The sequence below is a fragment of the Amaranthus tricolor genome, chromosome 8 (genome assembly GCF_026212465.1).
Source record: "Amaranthus tricolor cultivar Red isolate AtriRed21 chromosome 8, ASM2621246v1, whole genome shotgun sequence".
Lineage (NCBI taxonomy): Eukaryota > Viridiplantae > Streptophyta > Magnoliopsida > Caryophyllales > Amaranthaceae > Amaranthus > Amaranthus tricolor.
The window spans coordinates 15,289,414-15,315,946 of NC_080054.1; the positions used below are offsets into that span (position 1 = coordinate 15,289,414).

At 34.4% G+C, this 26,533-nt stretch overlaps 1 protein-coding gene across 1 annotated transcript; it reads left to right on the forward strand.

Moving 5' to 3' along the window:
• The first annotated feature begins 5,325 nt into the window (after positions 1-5,325).
• LOC130820524 (DNA repair protein RAD4) lies at positions 5,326-12,406 on the forward strand. Its single transcript, XM_057685935.1, has 11 exons — positions 5,326-5,814; positions 5,911-6,003; positions 6,640-6,732; positions 6,851-6,952; positions 7,117-7,166; positions 8,854-9,573; positions 10,000-10,342; positions 10,438-10,632; positions 10,728-10,880; positions 11,047-11,256; positions 11,585-12,406. The coding sequence occupies exons 1-11, from the start codon at positions 5,506-5,508 to the stop codon at positions 11,966-11,968; spliced, it is 2,652 nt and encodes an 883-aa protein (XP_057541918.1). The 5' UTR covers positions 5,326-5,505; the 3' UTR covers positions 11,969-12,406.
• The last annotated feature ends 14,127 nt before the right edge of the window (positions 12,407-26,533 follow it).

Genomic DNA, 26,533 nt, shown 5'->3' on the forward strand with positions numbered 1-26,533 from the left:
TGGTTTTAAGCTCTTTACTTTTTCCATCATCTTCTCAACCCTTTGTGAGCAATCTCTTACCCAATTTGATTTTGTATGTTTTGATATTTAATTTCTTGTTATTTAGAGTTCATCCTTGTTAAATTTGAGTATAGTAACTTGAATTTTTGTCATGTGATTGTGGTAATTTGAATATGGACAAGTTAGGGTTTATATTAGGATGAAAATAAAACTAGTATGTACTACTTTTTTTGTTTTGATGATGATTTATTAATTGAACAACCTTGTATAAGCCTTGTGTATGTGCCATTATTGATGAATGGTGGTGTAGCATTAGTTATTAGTAACGGTTTGGATTCTTGGTCACAAAGTGATTGTTAATTATCATTATTATGCTGTTAATGGTGGTTTATATTGTTAATACCGTTAAGAGGTGTTAATTAATAGTAGTTAATTAATTTTATTTAATTACTTATAAGAGTTGCTAATGGGCTTTTGTGGTTGTTTTTATGAGTTGGCATTGTTTCGTTGCTCTTTGGAATTTAATTAATTGTCATTATTACTTAAATTAATCATTGTTGTAAGTTGCATAGCCTTGGTACAAAAAAAAGGGTACTTGATGTTGTGAGCGATATAAGTTATTTCTTGTAGTTACTATGAACCTTGAATAATGTGGTGAAATGGATTTCATATCATTACTAACTTACTAACTTGGGTATTGTCGTAACCATTATATGTAATGCATTACTTTATTCATTCTTAAGTCTACTAATTCATAGTAATATGACAATGCAAAATATATAGTTTAGTGTTGCTCTTTAGAACATACTTTGTCGTAAATATTGTGTGAAAAGCGTATGTTGTGATTAAATTAGAATTATTGGTATAGTAGTAAGCAAATCTAGAATTGAAATTGTTGCATTTGACTAATTTTTTTCATAGCATGAACTAGAACTCGCTCCAATGGTAATAGGGTACTTTCTTTTAGAGTAAGTGACTCTTATATGAGGATGAGTAGACTTATTAGTCATACTTTGAACGTGCATGGGTGTCCAGTTCATAAGAGAAGCTTAAGAACCTCATATTTGGTGCTTGTGATAACTTTTTGTCTTGCAGTTGCAATTACAGGTACGTGCACGCAGTAATTAGTTATTCTTTGCATTTTTTTCATTATTTCAAATAGTTATCGATAATTAAAGATTATAGGCATTGTATTGGAACTATAAAGTACAAGCAAGTGCATTACATATGAATGATAATGATACCCTTGAATTTAGAGTAATGTAGATGCGTAGAATAGAAGTATTAGTGGGAAGTGAGAATAATCCTCTTATGAATGAAGAAAGACTTATGTTTACTTGAAGTCGAAATGACTCCCTTTTAATGAAAGATTAAACTATGTTTATTTAGAATCGTAATGATTCCTTTATTGATAGAAAGTTCATAATATGAGTTACCGGTCGATCTTCCAAACCCTATGGTTCTCATTAATAGCAAGAGTATATGGTGGGTCTTGCAAACCCTAAGGGTTTTCCTTCATAGAAAGATTATGTCTAAGTTCAGTTACCTTATGGGAGTTAAGAATCCTAAATATATACTATGATCATACTTACTTTTAGGTAGACAAGCACTGCAAGGCAATGCTTTATCATTAGGCAACAAGTATTCTGTTAACGCCCTTAGTTAAGTTAATATCATACATGTTCTATAGAGATGTTATGATTTTGAGAAGAGGAGTGTTAAGATATAAATTCTACCCATGAACACATGGTTCGAGTTGGAAAAGAAGAATTGAGATTAAGAAATATAGGTAGATGATAAATAGTTACTAGTTATGCTTTGTGTTTTACGAAATCATCTTTATATAGTTGTATAAAAAAATGTTAGCTCTATTGACCCTACTATATTTGGTGTTAGTTACTAAAGTGTATGTGTTTGTGTTTATCTTTGATTTATTATCACTTTTTATGATGTTTCTACTACGATACATTTGGCTTATGGTCTGATGTTGAGTAACAGGATCATCCTAGATAGGTGTAATAGGTATTGGAGCTTCTTCTGCATTGTATTGGGGGAGAGTGATGAATGCGAAGCAGAATACGATTTATGCATAAGTCTTTTGATTTCGTAGCGCTCTTGTGCCTTTTGTAAACTTTAGGTTGTATATGTTTTTGGTATGAGGCATTGTGTCCTCCGTTGTATTTTCATAATTCCGCTGCGTAGTTTATGATTTTGTATGTTATTAAAGTGTTATTCTTTTTATAACTCCAACGTTGACACTGGAACCATGATCCATGCTTGTCATGATGATTTGAGGAGCCGACGATGAATCATTCCGTTGTGATACGAGATTTTAAAGGCGATTATGCCTTGGATGAGTTTAATTATTTTATTGTGCTTTATGTTCCGTCACGCCCTTGATTTTTTAGCAGAAATGCTGCCGAAATTTCTACTCACATTTTTAAAGTTTATTATTATTTTATTTATTTTATTTTAATGTAACACCCGAATTTCCTCCCATCCTTTGCGGTTTTTGTTCCGTATAAGGGGTCGGAAATTCAAGGGTGTTACAGTAATACTAAGGATTAGTACCAAATACTTAGTAAATATGATCCTTCAAGCTAAGTACTCCAAGCTCCAATGCTCCAAAAGTAAGGGTATTCTAATAAGCTCTCAAAATAATTACCCAACTTTTAAAATGATGATCTTCTAAGTACCCAAAATAATTATTCAATTCCAAAATTCTAGGAAAATAATAGTTTATGCTCCATCTTCTTAAATTTCATCAACTATAAAAAAAAATAGAAATTTGTACTTAATTTTATAAAGTGAATTTAGGAGAAAAATAGAAGAAAAATTATGGGGCATAAGTATTTACATTTACACGTTAGAAGGGTGGGAAATAGATAAATTTTTGCTTCGATTTCCCTAAGTAGAATCCTTAGATAAAAGTTAGTATAGAAGAAATATTTAGGGAATAAAATCTTAAAGATTTTGGATAAAAAGATTAAAAGAAAAAAAAATCACGCCCCAAATCTAAGTCCTTATCCATCCAACATGATGGTCAGGAGGTTTGATTTCTTTTCATACTTCCTCTACTTATGTAAGTATACTAGCTTAACATATTTCATCCGCTCCATTATACTTGCACATTTTATTTTATTACGCAATTATTGTAATTAAAAATCAATGTGTTATTTTGATCATTTATATCTTGAGTTATGCATAATTAAAAATCTTAAAAATTCAATGTTGTAAAAATACGCGATTAGACGATTCAAACAAGATCTAACTTGACTATATTTTTTCTTACAAATTAACTGCAGTACATGAAATAAGCTCGAATAATGAATGGTACCTTAAATACTTGTGTAGCAACTATTTCAGAACGGAGGTAGGTTTTGACGAAATAGGTTTAGGTGTTTAAAAATTAGTTTAGGTATTAAACTAACTTAAAACCTTTGAACAAATATAGTGGTTTAAAATAGTTTAAATGAAAGTGTTAAAATCATTGAAATAATCGTTATCGAAATTAATTAAGAAATGAGAATTTTAAACATAAAGTTTTAGTAAATCGTAACTAATTAATGATTTTGAAATTTTTGTAATGTAAAGTATTAATCAAAACTTTTGGGCCCATAAAAAAATAATATTTAGAAATCATAAAAATTTAAAGTTTCATATTCGGAATAGTTTAAGAACTTGGACAAGTATTAGGAATTTAAAGAAATTAAATAAGTAAAGAACTTGAAAATCGAATTGAAATTAAATAAGAAATTAAATCAAGAATTAAAAAATATAGTTATTTGGAATTTAAGATTTTAGAAATTAGATTAAGTTGGAGCTTAATAATCAAGAATTAAGAATTAAATTAAATAAATTAAGAATTGATCCGAAATGATTAATCAAATGATTAAAATTAAAAATTTTGAGTCTATTACAAACTCATTTTTTAGGTCGTAGTTGTTAATTGTTACTAAAGGAGTTGGTAAAAAGAGTCACACTCCTTTGTTCACAAACAAAAAATGTGACCTTTTTTTTTTACCATATACTCTTTTGTCTATTATAAGTAACAGCGGACAAAATCATTACCTTAGTTTCAAGCTGGAGATGTTTATTTTGGGTACTAAGTTTTTTCCAAGCTTAGTTTTAAAACTATTTAATATAAAAAACATTTTTATTTTAAATTTTCAATAATTAGTTGTTTACTAAAGATAATAGCTATGTGAAGAAGGTGAAACCAAGGGGTTCAACTTTTCATGTTGATGGATTTACTAGTTTTGTTTTCCTTAAAAATTTTAATTTACAATCAAAACACTTAATTTTCAGCTCAAGATGATTAAAAATTGACTTTAATTAAGCTAGTTGTCTTTTAAAATTCAAAATGCACGAAACAAAGAAAAAATTGATTTATTTGTCCTTTCATAACTTTTTAACAAATGTTTTAATTGATTTTCAACTATTTTTATAAACGTGGATATACTCGTATATAATTTCTCTCATATTTATTTTGTTCACCAATTACGAGTAATTTACAAACTAATGCAAAATTATAAGGAGACCATTGATTGGAAGTCTTTTCCCTAAATATTGCAATTTAGTGAAATAATTCCCATCTTACTTCAAGAGAAATATAATTTTCTTACTTCAAGAGAAATATAATTTCCTATCTACCGTTCACGTATAATGGATTTTTTTAATTTTATTCATATAAAATCACCATCGAAGATAGCATTTTCCCTTTGAAAACAAAACGCCATCTAAAATGACGGTTTACAATGAATTTTTGTTTGTTTTTTGGATTAATAATAGAACCGCCATCTGAAATAGCGACTTATCGTTGAGTGCAAACCGCCATCTATGGTGGTTTACTTATGTAAACTAGTGTAAAAATTAAAAAAAAAATCTCATATGGGATGACTTGGAGTCCAACACGAGACCTTTAAGTTCCTTGCTACTATGCGCAACCATTGAACTGAGATTGCTTTGATGATTATATATCTATCATTTATTTATTTAACTATTCACTGAATGAATGATTCCGAGCAATATGTTAAACGAAAAAGTGGGAAATACACTTAGGACAAACCGTCATCTAAGATGGCGGTTTATCCTTTTTTTTGGTTTAAAATTTTTTATTTAAAAGAAAATTGTTATTTCAGATAGCGATTTACTAAATTTGTTTTGAAAACCGGCAATTGAGATAACGATTTTGTTTAAACAAAAATAAAAAAGTATTTTTGGTACCATCCTACATGAACATTATATAAGAAAATCAATTTGATTGTTACACAGAATGAGAATTATGTAAAAAAAAAACAATTTATTTTAAGGGAAAAGACTCCAACCATTGGCAATTCAACAAAAATTAATTAATAGGAGTAATTTATTAGCCCACTAGCCCCAGTCACCTTAAATACTTTGTCAATTAAATTCAACTACTACAAAACGAGTGAGTGACGCACAAAGCATAACAGCACAAAATCACAAAATTAGGGTTTTTGATTCCTGAGGTTTTACAATTTTATGGCGGGAAACGAAGAATCGAGTACTAAGCAGAAGAAATCCAAAGGGAAATCAAAATTCCAAAGTGTAGATATCATCAGAGACAATCAACCTCTGAAATTCCGCCAAATTTCCACTAACAATAACCTAGAAGAAGAACCCCAATTCGAAGACAATGATGCTGAATGGGAAGAAGGATGCATTCAATATTCTTCATTTGATAACAATGGTAACAATGATAAAGATATTAAAGGTGTAACTGTTGAATTTGACGCTTTGCCTGAGTCTCCTAAGAAGAAACGTATTCGAAGAGTTACTGCAGAAGATAAGGTCTAGACTCTAGAATCAAAATAATTCTTTTTTTAATTATAAAATTATTTGAAATATTGACATGGTGTTTATTCATATTTCTTAATTGAATTGTAGGAATACGCGGAGTTAGTGCATAAGGCGCATTTGCTATGTTTGATTGCAAGAGGGAGACTAATTGACGCAGCTTGTGATGATCCTCTTATTCAGGTTTTTTTTCTTTTTTCTTGTCTTTTTTCTCTTCATTTGGCAATTGGCTGTAGCTGTAGCTTGACATTGTTGGTTGATTTGACAACTGAAAATATTGACTAACTTTTTAAAATATTGACTAACTCTTATTTTTTGATGCAAGGATTTAGGTTGTTGGGTTCTTTTGCTTTATTATGTAACATTATATGGATATTTAGCGTGTGTCCATACTCAATGTCGTCAAAAATTAGCTCTTTGGTTTTGAATTATTATGGATGATAGTAAAATAATTTGTTAAATCATGTGTAGTTCTTATACATGTGAAGTTGTAGAAAGTGTTTTCTATTTAGTTTCTTGCATACATTCGATTCTTTCAAGCCTTGCCTAAGTAGGAGCCATTTGATCACATTAGTATAATTAAATAATGTATCTTGCATTTGGTTTCCGCTTAGCGATATTCGAGTAATTAAATGTTGTATATCGATTCCTTGATTGCTTTTGTTTCATTCGCTTTTACTAAGATAAAGGATAATTATTTTATGCTTAATGTATGTTTGGGTTTTCAGTTAGTAACTCGAGAAGTCTTTCTGTATTTTGTCCATTCAAAGCATTTTTTTGTGGCTTTGATACCTAGTTATGATTTGGTTATATCTGCAGGCTGCTCTACTGTCACTTTTACCACCACACTTGCTGAAGATATCAGAGACTAGCCAACTTACAGCAAATGCTTTGACTCCTATTATCTCTTGGGTAAACAACTTGTGTGCTTACAAATATTGTTTGTGCTTTCAAATAATTATGTGCTTTCAAATGTTTACATTTCTTTTGATGTTGAAGAGTTCACATTGGTTCTGATAATATTTTGTAGTTCCATCAGAATTTTCACGTGAAAGGACTTGACAGTGCCGAGAAACCATTCCATTCAGCTCTGACATCCGCTTTGGAAGCACACGGAGGAAGCCCTGAAGAGGTTTTAAATCTTTCTTAAATTTTTCTTCAACTTGAATACATTGTTGCTGCACTCTTCTTGTTATGAGATTGCATCACATTCTTACATATAAACGGTGTTGGTTGTAAAATGAATACATTATCTTTGATCTCTTTATGCATCTTTGATTTGATTTTTTGTCTCAGGTTGCTGCACTGTCTGTTGTACTATTCAGAGCTCTAAATCTTACAACGAGGTAGGTTTTTAGTTGGCATAGTTTAAGTTTCTTTTTCCTTTTCTTATTTCTGCAGGCTGCATGTTTTGTGCCTATGTGCTCACATTCGCACCATGTAGACAAAGGGAACTTGGTCTTATCATACATGTTGAGCCTTTTGCTCTTATGAACAATAACTTATTTTGTGATCATATATATATATATATATATATATATATATATATATATATATATAATATATATATATATAGGGGAAGGATCAGGTGAAAACAACTAAAGTGGTGAAAACTGAAACCAGACTGAGATATACATAATGTGGTAAACGGCATACATATTATCTTATAGGGTGTAGATATTTTTGTGAAGGAAAAAGCTCATATTATTTATAGAAATGTCATTCGAATATGTACACCTTTCAAGCATATATGTACGCCTTTTAGAAAATGTCCACTTATTTACAAAATTGCCACCGGAATATGTACACCATTTAAGTTTTTATGTATAACTGTTTTTAGTTTTCACCATTTTAATTTGATTTTGCATGATCCAAAATATAAAAACTTGTTACATTCTGGCAAAAAAAATGTTCTTATTGTTTTTTTTGTGGAATGTTTATGGTTGAAAAATAACACTTTTTGTCGTAAAAGTAACCGTTTTGAAAAGTGTTGCTTTTTAGAGAAAACGTGTTATTTTTCAACCATAAAAAATCCAGGAAATAAAATAGTAACAATTTTTTACCATAAAGTAACAAATTCACACGGTTCACACTTCAGCAGAATTCGCACTCTAAGTTCTCTCTCTATATATATATAGGGGAGGGATCCAATAAGAAGGGTGTTGAAAATGAGAAGATAAGAAGCATTCTACACCCTTGATTTCAATATGATAAAGAAAATTTAACGTCAAGATTGAACCAACAACACTTAATTGTAAAAGTCTCTATGTTACACAGAAATGTAACTATATCATAACTTTGAAGAATGTTCTTAATTAATAACTTAGTACATTTTTTGTATGTATAGTGACTAAATAAAAATCCTTCTGATCCTTCTTATTTTAAAATCCTTCTTATATATATATATATATATATATATATATGTGTGTGTGTGTGTGTGTGTGTGTTTAGTGTTAAGCGTCAATTCGTGCTCCAAAATAGTTTATTCGTCCAAAAGAGCCTGTAATTTATAAAAGATTGTTATGAGTCTTAGAAGCGGCATTAATAACAGTTAGATTCTAGTCTACAGCTTTATATTCCTCAATACAGGACTCACTGCTATTGGATGTGGATAATAAAGTATAATTAATAACTATAACAGCACTTTCCAAAATTATGTTAAGGTTTCAACATGTATTTTAACACTCTGAAGACTGCAGTAGATGAAAAAACGTACAGTTTTAAATCCTATGGTAATATTTTAGATGCTTTTTGCTTGTATAGTTTCATTCTTACAAAACAAAAACTACAATTACACTTGTTAATTGCACGTATCTCTATATATTCCAATAAATCTTTTTTATTATTGTATATTATACAGCCAAAACAACTGAACACTCAAAAAAGGGCCCAAAATTTTCTGTTAAGAACTTGTGTATTATTTCTTAAAGATGATATCATTTCAGGAGTTATTATTTACCTGTTATTTAAAGAATCCTTTTTAAGGTACTTTAGGAATTATCATTATCCTTTTTAAAAGAAGGGCTGTTTCAGGTTTGTGTCGGTTTTGGATGTAGCTTCCTTGAAACCAGATCATGATGTAGATGAGCTACCATATTTTGAGAGCAGGAGGCATAGGAAAGGTATTTTTAGCTCTTCCACACTTATGGTTAGTGGAATGAGTACGGGAGCAAGTCTTAGCAAATCATCTACTGCCAATGGAAAGAATATCCTTGGAACTTTTGTTAAGCGAGAAAATTTATCAACAGATATTCAAGTGAAAGATTCACTTGAATCTAATCAATTGAAACATTCAGATCAAACAATAGGTGAGACTCAAAACAGTTCTGAGGATGATAAGCGTCCTAAGAGGAAGGGAGACTTAGAGTTTGAGATGCAGTTGCAAATGGCAATGTCCTCCACTGCATTGATAGCTCCTGAAAGGAAACTTGAGGCTTCTACAAGTGACTCTCCTAGTAGTCCATTGCACTCTTGCTCTCCTTTTAAAAAACTAAAGCGAATTGCTGAAGAATCTTCGTCATCCTCTCAGGCTATATCAACTGCTTTTGGATCCAGAAAGGTAGGAGCTCCATTATATTGGGCAGAGGTCTACTGCAGTGGTGAAAACATGACAGGGAAGTGGGTCCATATTGATGCTGTTAATGCTATTGTTGATGGAGAGCTGAAGGTCGAGGCCGCAGCTGCTGCATGCAAGAAGTCTTTGAGATATGTAGTTGCGTTTGCTGGACATGGGGCTAAAGACGTCACACGCAGGTTGTCTATCTTTGTGAAGATTATTATTCTGATATTTTTTTACTGATCTGGAACTGGGCTTTTTATGCCTTTTCTGATTTTAACCCTTGAGAAAACTGTGAACTGCTTGTTTCATTTGAAATGGCAGCCTTTTTCTGAGGGTAGAATTTCAATTGCGCTGCACCACTGGCTGATGGGGCTATACATTTGATGATGTTGAAGCTTGGAAGGGGGATCACTGTGCTGTTTGTTCTTGCTGTTGCTTTCTGTTTGATGCCATATTTTATTTCTATATATATAAAAAGTGATTTCTGTTTCTTTTGTATTATGTACTATTGACTGAGTTCATGTGAAACTAGTTATATTAGTAAAATCCTTTCAAGAGTGTTTAGAGTTGAATTTTCTTTGGGAATTAGTGAACCTTTAATGTAAACTATTGTAGTGCAGGTACTGTGCAAAGTGGTACAAAATATCGCCACATAGAGTATTTTCAGAATGGTGGAATGCTGTGCTATCTTCATTGAAAGAGCTGGAGTTACGTGCAACAAGTGGAGTTGTCCCTTTACATCAGTGCGGTATGAAATCCACAGATATTATGGGAGAAAAATCAAAACATCTCAACCAGGGATGTGCTTCAGGAAAGAGTAGTTTTGCAGAGAACTATGTAAATTTCGATAAAGAGCATCAGAAATTTGCTATCAGTAGCTCCTCAATTGACAATAGAGGTGCCCTGGAGGACATAGAATTAGCAACAAGGGCATTAACTGAACCCCTTCCTACTAATCAACAGGTGCTTGGATGTGATTGGCGCTTTAGTTTTTCTATGTGTATATTGTAACTTGCTGACATTGATCTACCTCCTTTTGTTCACCTTCTTTAATGCAGGCGTATAGAAACCATCCATTGTATGCTATAGAAAAATGGCTTACCAAGTATCAGATTTTGCATCCTAAAGGTCCTGTACTTGGTTTGTGTTCTGGTCACACTGTTTATCCAAGAAGTTGCGTACAAACACTCCACACGAAAGAAAGATGGCTTCGTGAGGGGCTGCAAGTTAAAGAAAATGAGCCTCCTTCAAAGGTGTTTGCCTCTTTTTATGGTATTTTTGTTAAACAAATATTTATGCATTTAAAATTTGAGGTAGTGTTTGATGTGTTCTACGTTTTCTTTATAAGGTTGTGAAGAGTAACTCTAGGAAACGTAGCGGACAGGCTGTTGAAATAGATGAATTCAGTGAGACTGGTTCAGATGGAGTTGTTTCTCTGTTTGGGAAGTGGCAAACTGAACCACTGCGTTTGCCCCCTGCAGTAGATGGAATCGTACCTAAGGTAGGATTGCATGTATCTCTACATGCTTCATGCTATTTGCAAAGCCGCTTAGTTTGCATCTTTTCCTTCTGTTCTTCAGCTCCTTATTCTTTTGCTTAGTTTAGTTTGATATTAGAACATCAAACGTGTTTTATTATGTTCTTAGTCTCTGTTACTTTACATGTAGAATGAGCGTGGTCAAGTGGATGTTTGGTCTGAGAAGTGCCTACCTCCAGGCACTGTACATCTGCGATTCCCAAGGTTGGTTCCCGTTGCAAAGAGACTTGGGATCAATTTCGCTCCTGCTATGGTTGGATTTGAGTTTCGAAATGGACGCTCAGTTCCTGTATACGAAGGCATTGTGGTCTGCACCGAATTCAAAGAAGTAATTCTGGAGGTAATAGCCAACATTCCCCGGCTCTCCGATTTCTATGATTGGGATTGTTGGCTCATTAAATCATGTACATTTCTTATTATGTGAAATTGCACGTGACGTTTACTACCAAGGTTCAATCAAAAACAACCTTTGTTATTTCTATTTGTTAGCGTTATCATCTAACAAGGGTATGATTGCGTACACCCGACTCCCAAACCCAACCCTAGCTTGAAGCCACATAATGGCATTGTGCTAATGGAATGATGTTGTGCTTAGGTGGAGTCTTGTTTTACTCAACCCCCAATAGTGTATCACTTGTTTTACTCATTGAAGTATGTATGGTTACCAGGCATATGCAGAGGAGGAGCAGAGAAGACATGAAGAAGAAATCAGAAAGGAAGAGAGACAGGCACTCTCTCGGTGGTACCAACTTCTCTCATCTATGGTTATCCGGCAAAGGTTAAATAACACATATGTTTACAATCAGGAGTCAGAAACTGTGGCTGTGCCTTTCAAAACCGAGAAAAAGACTTGTGCTGATATTACAAATTTGAATGAAATAACTGAGCCTTGTCAAGAAAAAGTGTGTGCAACTAAGATTATTGGATCAGACATGCTCACACAGGATCACGAACATGTCTTCTTGACAGATGATGAGAGTTTTGACGAGGACAGCATGACACGGTCTAAACGGTGTCGTTGTGGGGTTTCAATTCAGGTGGAAGAACTATAGAATTAGTTTCTGTACTATTTGAGTAACTTATCTTGGTAGGCATGGAAAATGTTCCCATTTTGGGAACTTGTGGCTGTAAAATTGTGTAAATTATGTGAAAAGAAACAAGATTATAGAGTAGAATCAGAGATAAAGCCAATTTAATGAGTTCGTAACCATCCGCACCATTGGTGGCTCAGATGCACATTTTGCAGAAGCTGTGAGTTTTTGCAAGGTGGGTTTCTGCCTTGTGGCTAAAGAGTGTTGCATTGTTTGGTATTAGAATACAGAGGCCATATTTGAAATCCCAGTGAATTTAAAATTGGGATTTTGAGATGATTTTGGAATTCTACTGTGTAAGCAACTCTTTTCCCTTTTTCCCAACAGAGTAGAGGATTTGTGGAATCTGTAACACCAAATTATTTCCAAGTTTATAAGGATGTGTTTTCTATTCTTCTATGATGATAGCTGTATTCTTTTTAACTAAACAATTGCTCTGTAGACTGTAAATTGTACTAATAAAATAACAAACACTGGTTGGGACATGACATAGCTTGGGACTTCCTAGGTCCATTGTAAATAATACTTCTCTGTCCCTTTGAAATAACACTATCATATATCGTAATATTCTAATTCTACAACCACCTTGCCACATGATAGTTGGAGAATTAGAGTTGAAAAAAATATTTAATATCTTGCCACATGGCATCCTTAGGCATATTTTTTAAAAAGTTTAAAACTTGAAGCTAAAATACTTATGAACATTAAGTATTATATTAAATACATTTTGCTTATAAATTTAAAATTTTCCTAGGAAGTTGAAATACTTATGGTTATTAAATATTATATTAAATAAATTTTGCTTTTATACAAAGCAATAATGGATACTTTATCATCTTTCAAATCAATTTATTCATATTCGATCTCCTAATACAAAAACCAGTTTGCAACATGGAAGTTGAAATATTACATTTGAAAAGTCTAAAACTTGTTATGTATCATCATTAAAAAAAAATTTTAAACTTCCCTTGCAAACTAGAGTAGTTATGCTCATTAGTTATTTTTTGATCGGGATTTCTAAGAGACACGATCACATATAAACGATCTAATTTATTAGAATGTATTGTATTAAACACATTTTTGATTTTATAATTTATTATAGAGGAGTACATTGGGTATACTTTATCACATTCCAAAATAATTTATTCATATTCTTTCCTCATTTTTGCCTTTTTAAATCTTTTATATATTTTCAATGTTAATTCATGATGTGAGCAAAATTTTTACTTCATGTTTTAATATTGGCAAAAGGTAAACATGTGTAAGTATTAATATTTATACTTAACTACACTAACAAAATTTTGTTTTAAAAAAATTACATCTTTTTACGCTAGTGAAAAAAACATATCTACTGCTAATCAATTGCTGAGGTTTTTGTTGAACACAGCTTAATAGCATAAAAGAATTCGCAAAAAAAAAGTTAGTCAAATGCTGCGGTTTGTTGTAGCCCGCAGCACATAACCTAAAAACTAAATTGAGACTTGAGTATATGCTACGGTTTATGGCAGCCCGCAGCAAATAGTGTTTATTTTCAAAAAATTAAAATCCGCGTTTCAACGTTTATTTGCTCAAAACCCTCATATAACTGTTGTATTCTCCTAAAATCCACGACTGTCTTGTTTTTCAAGTTCTTCAATTTCTTCAAGTACTTCAAAAATTTCTTCAAAAATTTCTTCAAGTTCTTCAAAAATTTCTTTAAAAACCCAAGAAAATCTCATCAAAAATCTCTTCAAGTTCTTCAAAAACCCACGACTGCTATTGTGTTCTTCTCTTCAATTTCGTTCATCATCTTCCAAACCTCACGACTGCTACTGTGTTCTTCAATAATCACCGATCGCAAGAATTTCCTTCTCCATCTTTGTTTAAGTTCTTCAACCCACCATTGTTGCTTTTCCTTCAAGAACCCACGAAATTAGGGTTAAATCTTGTTCTTCTTCAAGGTATAAATTTTTCAATCTTTATTTAAGTTCTTCAAGAATAGCTTCATTGTGTTTTAAGGATTTAGTCTTTTTTATACTAATTTTGATTTTGTTTTTCATTGTAGGTTACATAATCCTATTGTAGAAACAAAATTATCATATCTAATTACCAAGGTATGTATTTTATATTTGAATGTGAATAATTTACTTATGTATGTACTTGAATATTTGAATGTGAATAATTTTAATTAATTAGGATTTTTTGGGTAGATTGAATGTGAATAATTTACTTATGTATGTAGTTGTATATTATTAGTTTCTTATTATTTTGATTTATGTGTATTTGATTAAAGAAAATGGTTTTTTTTTTTGTTATATATGTTTTGTAATTAAAATATACATAATTTGATTACTTTAAATAATATAAAGATTATATAGGGTTAAATAGAGTTAATTTGGGTTAATTACGGTTAATTATATATGTTAAAAGTTGTGTATTAATTTTGTTTTGAGTTAATTAATCACACTTAGGATGACAAACGATCGTTCTTGGATGTATGGAAGCATTGAATCGTCAAAATTTATTGATGGCGTATTAGAATTTTGTAGTATTGCGGTTGAACATCAAGTTAGGACGGGGGAGTTGGTTTTTATTGCCCAAGTGTCATTTGTGGCAATGTATCAAAGGTAGATAGTGTTCATATCCTTAGGAAGCACATGCTTCGACGTGGGTTTAGGCCTCAATATCATGTTTGGGTTTGGCATGGTGAGGAGGGAGTTTACAACGAGAAAAGTGTTGTTGAGGATGTCAATAATGTGGCCGATGTCAATGAGGATGTAGTAGATCGTGTTGATGGGTATGAGACAGATGAAGAAAATATCGATGAGGATGTGGATCTTATTGATAAAAAGATGGAGGGAGTCGAGGATGAGTTAGGAAAACATCCTCATATTTTTGACTTGTTGACAGAGGCTTCTCAAAAGCCTTTGTACCCTGGATGTACAAAGTTCACCAAACTAACATCAGTGTTGACAATTTTTAACATTAAGTCAAATTTCAATTGGAGTGACGCTAGTTTCACAATGTTATTAGAAGCGTTAGGTGAAATGCTTCCTGAGGGAAATGAACTTCCAAAGTCAACATATTATGCCAAAAAGCTCATGTGTCCTTTCGGCTTAGAGTACCAGAAGATTCATGCGTGTTCGAATGATTGTGTATTGTATCGGAATGAAAACGAGAACTTAGAAGAGTGTCCTAGGTGTGGGTTATCGCGCTACAAGCGTAAAGGAGCTCGAGATGCTAAAGGGCCCCGGCTAAGGTATTGTGGTATCTTCCAATAAAACCTACATTCAAGCGCTCGTTTTCTATAAAGAAAGACGCGTTAAATTTGAGAAGGCATGCAGATAGGGTGAAGAAATGTCACTTGCTCAAACATCCATCTGATTCTCCGGAGTGGAAGAGTATTAATAGGTTGCATAAGACTTTTGGGGATGAGGTTCGTAATTTAAGGCTCGGACTATGTACAGATAGAAGGCGTTTCCGTGTTTGATGCATATGCTAATGAGGAGTTCACCTTGCGTGCAATGCTTTTATACACCGGTAATGATTTTCCGGCATATGGCAACTTATCGGGGTATAAGAATAAAGGGAAGAAAGCATGCCCAATATGTATCGATGACATGGAATCCACATGGATTCCTAAGTGCAAACACGTATTCATGCACCATCGAAAGTTCCTCCCACGAGATCACCAATATCGTAAGAAGAAGAAGATGTTCAACGGAGAGGTTGAGGACCGTGTACCTCGTTGACCGTTGATCGGTTATGAGGTTTATGAACTAGTTAATGGAGTTGAGACTGTATTTGGTAAAACAGGGCAAGTGCAAGGGGGTGAAGACCGATTATGGAAAAAAGAATCAATCTTTTGGAAGCTTCCATATTGGAGAGATCTACAGGTTAGGCATTGTCTTGACGTTATGCATATAGAGAAAATGTATGCGATGCCATACTCGGGACTCTCATGAACATTCCGGGTAAGACAAAGGATGTTAAGGTCGTGCGAGATTGGTTTGAATGTAAGGGTGTTCATCCGGAGTTGTGAGCACATGTTAAGGTGAGTAAGAAAAGAAATAGAGCTGATGAAGTTGGTGGCAGTAACAAGGGAAAGGGTGGTAAGAAGAAGATGAGTAATTAGAAAGTTTATTTGCCTCCAGCTTGTTACACATTGTCCAAAGCAGAGAAGCAGGCATTTTGTGATTCTTCGTATGGCATTAAGGTTTCGTCTGGGTACCCATCCAACATGAAGAGATTTGTGGCCCTAAATGGTGAGTTGAAGTTGGGAAGCATGAAATCTCACGATTGCCATGTAATGATGCAAGTGTTCTTACCAATTGCAATCCGTGGAATATTGTCAAAACATGTGAGATATGCTATTACCGAGCTATGTTCGAACTTCAACACAATTTGTAGTAAAGTTCTTGATCCCTTTAAACTTGATGCTCTTCAAGTCGACATGATTGTAACTTTATGCAAGTTTGAGATGTATTTTCCAACTTCTTTCTTTGACATAATGGTTCATCTTATTGTCCATCTCGTTCGTGAGATCAAGCTTTTGGGTCCAATTTTTTAAGGTGGTGTTATCTTTTTGAAAGACACATGGGTGTTTTACAAAACAAGGTGAGAAATCCAGCACAATCCGTGGGGAGTATGATTCAAGGCATTGTGAGCGATAAGATTAGTAACTTTATAGCCGAGTATTTGGCCATGACAAAGCCTATTGAACTTCCCACCTCTCGACATGAAGGAAGGCTTGAGGGAAAAGGAACAATTGGCTCCTCCTCGAGACAGTCTTCTACAAGCACACTTGTATGTGTTGCATCATATTTCTGAAGTCCATCCTTTTTTGAATGAGCATTTAGATATATTGCACGCAAAATATCCTTGTAAAGGGGATAGGACATTGATGCAGTTGCATAACAAGATGTTTATTGATTGGTTTCATAATCGAGTAATAAGTGAAGAACTCAAGGGTGTATCTGAAATCGTTAAGTGGTTAGCTTTTGGTCCTCGTGATGATGTCAACAAATATGAGGGTTACGATGTCAATGGCTTCACATTTTGGACCGAGGGTCAAAATAAGAAGTCATCTTATCTACATAATAGTGGGGTTTCCATTTTGGCGTCATCTACATTTTACGCGAGTGCCAAGGATTAATCGCCGATTCATGCTAAATCGGTACACTATCGGTGGGTACATGGAATATGGGAGCTTGACTACTCTACTTTCACTATTGGTCTTTTCAAATGTAAGTGGGTAGATAAAAATCGACGATGCATAAAAAATGACGACCCTTGTGGATTCACTCTGCTCGTTTGTGTGATAGTGAGGAGCCGTTCTTACTAGCCACACAAGCCAGCAAGTATTCTACATTGTACACCCGTCTGATAAAAAATAGTCTATTGTTGTACCGGGAAAAAGAAGTATCCTTGGTACAGGTGATGTTGAGGATGAGGAAGAATATGATGCTTTTAAACACTCCCCACCCTTTATCAATCAAAAATCAGTGGATCAAGATGATGTAGATGTTGGTTATATGCGTGTAGATCACACGAAAGGAATACATTATGAATTAAGTGATTCACAAGGTATGAATTTTAAGGTTTTTTAAGCTTTTTTGGCACTTTCGCGCATAAAATAGCTCAAACTTGGTTTGTTTTGCATGAAACTTTGCACACAACACTATTTGGTATATATTATTGTGTTGAAGTGGTTAGAATTGAAAATCACAGTTATATGCTTGAAATTACGTGCTATGTTGCGATTTTAAGGGTTTTTAAGCTTTTTTGGCACTTTCGCATTCAAACTTGTTTTGTTTTGCACGAAATTTGGCACACAACACTATTTGGTACATATTATTGTGTTGAAGTGGTTAGAATTGAAAATCATAGTCAAGAAATTACGTGCTAAGTTGCGATTTTAAGGTTTTATAAGCTTTTTTGGCACTTTCGCGCATAAAGTATTTCAAACTTAGTTTGTTTTGCACGAAACTTGGCACACAACACTATTTGGTATATATTATTGTGTTGAAGTGGTTGGAATTGAAATTACGTTCCTATGCTGTAATATATTTCTATTCATATCCATTCAAGTACTCATCCACAATGCATCTTTTCAGAGACGAAATTATCCACGAGATTGAGATCTTGGATAATGAGCATCATAGTTATGACGCTGAAGAGGACCAAATTGTTAGATACGAGCGTATGGCTGAAGACGCTCTACCACTTAACAATGATTATGACACTGAAGATGCCCCACCAATGGATGCTCCCACTACCACTAAGAAAAGAAAAGGGCGAGGTCTTGTGAAAAATATCAAAGTCACAGAACCCATGCATTTGGAATACAATGCATTGGGTCACCCCTGTGGAAAATGGTGTAGGCAATATGGAAAACAAGTAGGCCTATGCATCCGCATTTCGATATTGTACGCATGGAATGAGGTTCCAAAGGGTTTGAAGAACTCTCTATGGGATGATAGTGTGGTAAGCATTACTATTTTTATTCATTTAGTTTCAATTTAAAATTAATTTAATTGACACTAATAAATATAGTTTTTCTTTTGTAGAATCTTTATCACATCGAGAACGATGAGGAGAAGAAAAATGTGTTTCTTTCAACTGTTGCTGAAAGATTCAAAGATTTCAAATCCAAGCTAGTAACTGGCTGAATCACCAAGAAGCGTGCCCGTAAGACCAAAAAGGTTAAAATGGGAAACAAAGGTGGAAACGAAGGTGGAGAGCAAGCACCTTCAAAGATGCCCTATGAAGTATGGGATCACATATCGAAGAATGAATGGGAGACTTTTGTTGCCAAACGAACAACTCCCATTGAAGATGTAAGTATTCCATATTATATTATAGCTTTTGATTTAAATTTACTTCTTCTGATTCAATCATTAAACTAATATATGACATTTGATTTCTATTGATTAATTAGGAAAAGCGTGGTAAAGCTTCTGAAGCAGCAAGCAAAATAAAGTTATACCATCGCTTGGGCCCAATAACGTACGATGAGGCCCAAAAAGAGTGGGTGGATGCGGGTTTATATCCCAATCAACGTCCGGCCACGACCTCATCTACGACTACCTCCGCATCCGTGAATACTCCTGCTGGAGATCGGGTGCGAGATTGGTATTGTGGACTTCATTCTCGAGATGCAAGTGGTAAATTTACCATTATTGATCCGGGAACGAAGAAGGTTGCTGATGCTGTGGTGAATTTTGAAATTATTAAGTATATTCTTGATTTGTTTTGTATTTTTTGGCTTTGGTTTACTTAAACTAATTGTTATATATGTCACTTTTTATTTGAACCAATGGACTGGAAGGAAAAAGAAGCTACGGGAGAGTTCACCCCAAGAGGCAATGTTGATGCATTGCATATGGTCTTAGGGAAAGACCATAGAGAGCGGGTAGTTGTTAAAGGAGGCGTCCACGTGGGGTTAAAGAAGGCATTCGGCAAAGAGTGTGTTGCTACTCAATCTAGAACGATGCTACCTGATGAAGTAGCAACCCTCAAAGCACAAATTACGAAAGATGTTCTCGCCAAAGTGGCATTCGTGTTGCAGAAGATAGGAGCACCCATTGTAGACTTGGCAAATCTGATTGTCGAGGATCAGCAAAGTCAACATGGGGATCCTAAGGCTTCGGCCGAGCCAACACTTGAGCCTATTACCCCCATAGCACCCCAGCCCATTACTACCCCCGAAGGGCAAAATCCTACACCGGAGACCATGAACTCCGTTGCTCAAAATCCGAAGCCAACTCCTGAGCCAGTGGTAAAGGTACATAATTTTTAAATATATAAGCACTTATTAATTTAAATTGCAACGTGTTTTAATATTTTATTATGATGCTTATTATACTAAACGATACAATTTTCAGGAGGTGGCTCCTTGTTCTCTTTTGCTGCCTCAGTTAGGTGTTGCTAGTGATGGCGACTTAACCGAGATTACATATGGTGTGGCATAGCCAACCAAAGAGGGCCAAATAGTGCATTCTATGCCTGTTACAAGTGACCACAATACTGTGACCGTAGAAACTATTCTAAAGGGGTTTGAAGATTTCTCACTCCCGGTTCCAATACCAGAATGGAGCCTTGAGAAACTATCAGACGCCCTAGGTAGTTTCGTCACATGGCCATATTCTTAGGTCCGATTCACTACCATGGTAATAATCATTTGTATCTTATTTATTTTTATTTTTTTTTTCATGCTTATACTAAATTAATTGTATAAATTGAAATAGCAAAAGAGTCCAAAGGGCTCTAGGAGAGAGATCGGTTCCTCATCAAAGGTGTCGACTAAGTCAAAGTCGATGGCAACCACTCCAATTCTGACTGATGCGGAGCTAAAAGATCTCTCTCAAGATTGCAAATGGCTGCACACATGTGCATCTTACATGCGTGAGGAGGGACCCAATCGTTCTAACCCCGCAGAAAGAACAATTCTGCTTTGTTGAGAGCCATTTTGTAATTATCGGTCCTAGTGACATTAGGCAATTTTTTAGAGGAGAAATGTCAAATGGAGCTCTTATCCATGTCTACATGAGGTGATGTTCATTATCTTACAATTTAGGCATTATTATTTAATTGTTATAATAATCAAATTACTGACAAAATTTTCTTATTTTTGAGTTTAGTGTGGCTTAGAAGGAGCTAAATTCTTGCGAACCTCCAATAAAAATTGGATGGTTTTGTCTTGAATCGATTTCGGGTACTAAAAGCGTAAATGATCCAGATGACGTCAAAACATACATTGAGACTGCTTTGAATAATTCCCTTGCATCTAAACATACGTTCATTCTGGCTTCATATGTGGAAGAGTAAGTTTTGTTTTTGAAATTGAACTTATCTTTTGATTTTTAAGTTCACATAATCTCTAATTTCTTGATTTTAAATTTGCGTTTGTAGTTTGCACTGGATACTTTTGGCATATGTCCTTTGACGAATACTATGTACGTCTTTGAATCATTACAAATACTAATGGAAAAAACGTCATTTGCTGTGGTTTTTTGGCCATTATTTTCTGCGATTTTGGCCCCAAGCAATAGTGATAGCAGCAAATGGTCTATTTTAAATGCTGCGGTTTAAAACCGCAGCAAAAAAGGGCATTATTTGCTGCGGTCAAACCAGATGCGCAGCAAATAAAGAAGATTATTTGTTGCGGTCAGCCCCCAAAACCGCAGCAAATAAGTGGCATTATTTGCTGCGGTCAGGCCCCAAAACTGCAGCCAATAATGCCACTTATTTGCTGCGTTTTTGGGGGCTGACCGCAGCAAATAGTTGGTATTTTTTTTCGTTTTATACTAATAATAATCCAATAATAATGTACAATATAATAACAATGATTAATCCAATAATAATCCAATGATAATCACAAATAAACACCAATAATCTCTTTGTAATAATAAACTCTCAATCGTATATATAATATAATATTATGTACGTACATATATATATATAATATACATTAAAGTCCTAAAAAATCTATACTAATTACAATTTATCAAGGACAAAAATTAGCAAGATATGCGACAATCTTGTCTTTTAATTCGTGCACCACTCTACTTCTCAGAGGGCGTGTTTCCCTCGGAATGTCGTATATAACCTATAATATAATATAAAATTAAAAGATTAATAAACATTAAATTTTACAAATAATAATAATTTAAGAATGTAACAAATACTTACGGCATCTATATTTTCGAATCCAAGATCCTTCATGGATTTTATAATATCGTCCATGTACTTCAACGTGTAGTAGCCGCAATCAATGGAAGTAGAAGGTTGTTCAAAGCACTAAGAGAAAATAGATGTTAGTTTAAAAAAAGCTTAAAAACGCATCAAATCGCAACTTAATACGTAATTTCTAGCATATGACTATGAATTTCAATTCTAACCACTTCAACACAATAATATATACCAAATAGTGTTGTGTGCCAAGTTTCATGCAAAAATAACCAAGTTTGAGCTACTTTATGCGCAAAAGTGGCAAAAAAACTTAAAAACCCTTAAAATCGCAACTTAACACGTAATTTCTAGCACATGACAACGATTTTCAATTCTAACCACTTCAACACAATAATATATACAAAATAATGTTGTGTGCCAAGTTTCGTGCAAAACAAACCAAGTTTGAGCTACTTTATGCGCAAAAGTGGTAAAAACGCTTTAAAACCCTTAAAATCGCAACTTAACACGTAATTTCTAGCACATGACAACGATTTTCAATTCTAACCACTTCAACACAATAATATATACAAAATAATGTTGTGTGCCAAGTTTTGTGCAAAACAAACCAAGTTTGAGCTACTTTATGCGCAAAAGTGGTAAAAACGCTTTAAAACCCTTAAAATGGCAACTTAACACGTAATTTCTAGCATATGACTATAATTTTAAATTCTAACCACTTCAACACAATAATATATACCAAATAGTGTTGTGTGCCAAGTTTTGTGCAAAACAAACCAAGTTTGAGCTACTTTATCCGCAAAAGTGGCAAAAACGCTTAAAAACCCTTAAAATCGCAACTTAACACGTAATTTCTAGCATATGACCATGATTTTCAATTCTAACCACTTCAACACTATAATATATACCAAATAGTGTTGTGTGCCAAGTTTCGTGCAAAACAAACCAAGTTTGAGCTACTTTATGCGCAAAAGTGGCAAAAACGATTAAAAACCCTTATAATCGCAACTTAACACGTAATTTCTAGCATAGGACTATGATTTTCAATTCTAAGCACTTTAACACAATAATATATACCATATAGTGTTGTGTGCCAAGTTTCGTGCAAAACAAACCAAGTTTGAGCTACTTTATGTGCAAAAGTGGCAAAAACGCTTAAAAACCCTTAAAATCGCAACTTAACACGTAATTTCTAGCATATGACAACGATTTTCAATTCTAACCACTTCAACACAATAATATATACAACATAATGTTGTGTGCCAAGTTTTGTGCAAATCAAACAAAGTTTGAGCTACTTTATGCGCAAAAGAGGCAAAAACGCTTAAAAACGCATAAAACCGCAACTTAACACGTAATTTCTAGCATATGACTATGATTTTCAATTCTAACCATTTCAACGCAATAATATATACCAAATAGTGTTGTGTGCCAAGTTTCGTGCAAAACATACCAAGTTTGAGCTACTTTATGTGCAAAAGTGGCAAAAACGGTGAAAAACCCTTAAAATCGCAACTTAACACGTAATTTCTAACATATGACTATGATTTTCAACTCTAACCACTTCAACACAATAATACATACCAAATAGTGTTGTGTGCCTAGTTTCGTGCAAAACAAACCAAGTTTGAGCTACTTTATGCACGAAAGTGCCAAAAAAGCTTAAAAACGCATAAAATTGAATTTGTGTACCTTTATTGTTGTCCATTTTGTTAATGTGGCTCTGGATGTAGATCCCATTTGTCCACGCACTTATTTCATTGTGCTGAAACGCATGGGAAAAGTAATACTGTTTATATATATATATAACACTTAATTAAATCAAATTGGTAAAATAATTAATATTACGTACGCATTCAACAATGCTTTGAATTTTGTGTTGCGAGGCGGGCTTTGAGGTTTTTGTAATGAGTCGAAGATGTGCACAGTGTTTGTTAAAGGAAAAATGACCAAAAGTATCCAATGCAAACTACAAACGCAAAGTTAAAATCAACAAATTAGAGATTATGTGAACTTAAAAATCAAAAGATAAGTTCAATTTCAAAACTGAAACTTACTCTTCCACATACGGAGCCAGAATGAACGTGTGTTTAGATGCAAGGGAATTAGTGAAAGAAGTCTTGATGTATATCTAACGTCATTTGGATTATTTACACATTTAGTACCTGAAATCGACTCAGGACAAAACCATCCAAATTTTATTGGAGGTTCGCAAGAATTTAGCTCCTCGTAAGCCGCACTAAACTCACGAATAAGAAAATTTTGTCAGTAATTCGGTTATTAAAACAATTAAACAATGCCTAACTTGTAACAGAATGAACATCACCTCATGTAGACATGGATAAGAGCTACGTTCAACATCTCTCCTCTCAAAAATTGCTCAATGTCACTTGGACCAATAATTACAAATGGGCTCTCTAAAAAGCAGAATTGGTCCTTCTGTAGGTTTAGAATGATTGGGTCCTCCTCACTTATGTGAGATGCACAAGAGTGCAGTCATTTGAAATCTTGAGAGAGATCTTTTAGCTCCGCATCAGTCAAAATTGGAGTGATTTCCATCGACTTTGACCTAATCGACACCTTTGATGAGGAACCGATCTCTCTCCAAGATCCCTTTGGACTCTTTTGCTATTTCAATTTATAAAATTAAATTAGTGTAATCATGCAATTTAAAATATAAAAATAAATAAGGTACAAATGATTCTTACCATGTTAGTGAATCGGACCCAAGCATATGGCCATGTGACGAAACTACCTAGGGCGTCTGATAGTTTCTCAAGGCTCCATTCTGGCATTGGAACCGGGAGTGAGAAATCTTCAAACCCCTTTAGAATAGTTTCCAAGGTCACACTGATGTGGCCACTTGTAACGGGCATCGAAATCTTCAAACCCATGTGTCTTTCAAAAGGATAACACCACCTTAAAAAAACTGGACCCAAAAGCTTGATCTCATGAACGAGATGGACAATAAGATGAACCATTATGTCAAAGAAAGAAGGTGGAAAATACATCTCAAACTTGCATAAAGTTACAATCACGTCGAGTTAAAGTGCATCAAGTTTAAAGGGATCAAGAACTTTACTACATATTGTGTTGAAGAACGAACATAGCTCGGTAATAGCATATCTCACATGTTTTTTGCAGTATTCCACGGATTGCAATTGGTAAGAACACTTGCATCATTACATGGCAATCGTGAGATTTCATGCTTCCCAACTTCAGCTCACCATTTAGGCTCACAAATCTCTTCATGTTGGATGAGTACCCAGACGGAACCTTAATGCCATACAAACATTCACAAATTGTCCGCTTTTCTGCTTTGGACAATGTGTAGCAAGCTGCAGGCAAATAAACTTTGTCATTACTCATCTTCTTCTTACTGCCACCAACTTCATCAACTCTATTTCTTTTCTTACTCACCTTAACATGTGCCCACAACTCTGGACGAAGACCCTTACATTAAAACCAATCTCGCACGTACCTAGCATCCTTTGTCTTACCCGGAATGTTCATGAGAGTTTCGAGTATGGCATCGCATATATTTTTCTCTATATGCATAACGTCAAGACAATGCTTAACCTGTAGATCTTTCCAATATGGAAGCTTCCAAAAGATTGATTCTTTTTTCCATAATCGGTCTTCACCCCCTTGCACTTGCCCCGTTTTACCAAATATAGTCTCAACTCCCTCAACCTGTTCATAAACCTCATAACCGGTCAACGGTCAACGGTCGACGATCTACACGGTCCTCAACCTCCCCGTTGAACAACTTCTTCTTCTTACGATATTGGTGGTCTCGTGGGAGGAACTTTCGATGGTGCATGAATATGTGTTTGCACTTAGGAATCCACGTGGATTCCATATCATCGATACATATTGGGCATGCTTTCTTCCCTTTGTTCTTATACCCCCATAAGTTGCCATATGCCGGAAAATCATTAACGGTGCATAAAAGTATTGCACGCAAGGTGAACTCCTCATTAGCATATGCATCAAACACTGAAACGCCTTCATCCCACCTCTTTCTCAAATCCTCAATGAGAGGTGCTAGATATACGTCTATGTCATTGCCAGGTTGTTTAGGACCCGAGATAATAAGCGAAAGCATAATATACTTACGCTTCATACACAACCAAGGTGGCAAATTATAGATCACTAAAAGTACTGGCTAAGTACTATGTTGAGAAATAAGATTGCCGAATGGGTTCATTCCATCCGTACACAGTCCGAGCCTTAAATTACGAACCTCATCCCCAAAAGTCTTATGCAACCTATTAATACTCTTCCACTCCGGAGAATCAGATGGATGTGTGAGCAAGTGACCTTTTTTCACCCTATCTGCATGCCACCTCAAATTTAACGCATCTTTCTTTATAGAAAACAAGCGCTTGAATTTAGGTATTATTGGAAGATACCACAATACCTTAGCCGGGGGCCCTTTCGCATCCCGAGCCCCTTTACGCTTGTAGTGCGATAACCCACACCTAGGACACTCTTCTAAGTTCTCGTTGTCATTCCGATACAACACACAATCATTCGGACACACATGAATCTTCTGGTACTCTAAGCCGAAAGGACACATGAGCTTTTTGGCATAATATGTCGACTTTGGAAGTTCATTTCCCTCAGGAAGCATCTCACCTAACGCTTCTAATAACATTGTAAAACTAGCGTCACTCCAATTGAAATTTGACTTAATGTTGAAAATTGTCAACACTGTTGTTAGTTTGGTGAACTTTGTACATCCAGGGTACAAAGGCTTTTAAGAAGCCTCTGTCAACAAGTTGAAAACACGAGGACGTTTTTTTAACTCATCCTCGACTCCCTCTATTATCTCATCAACACGATCCACAT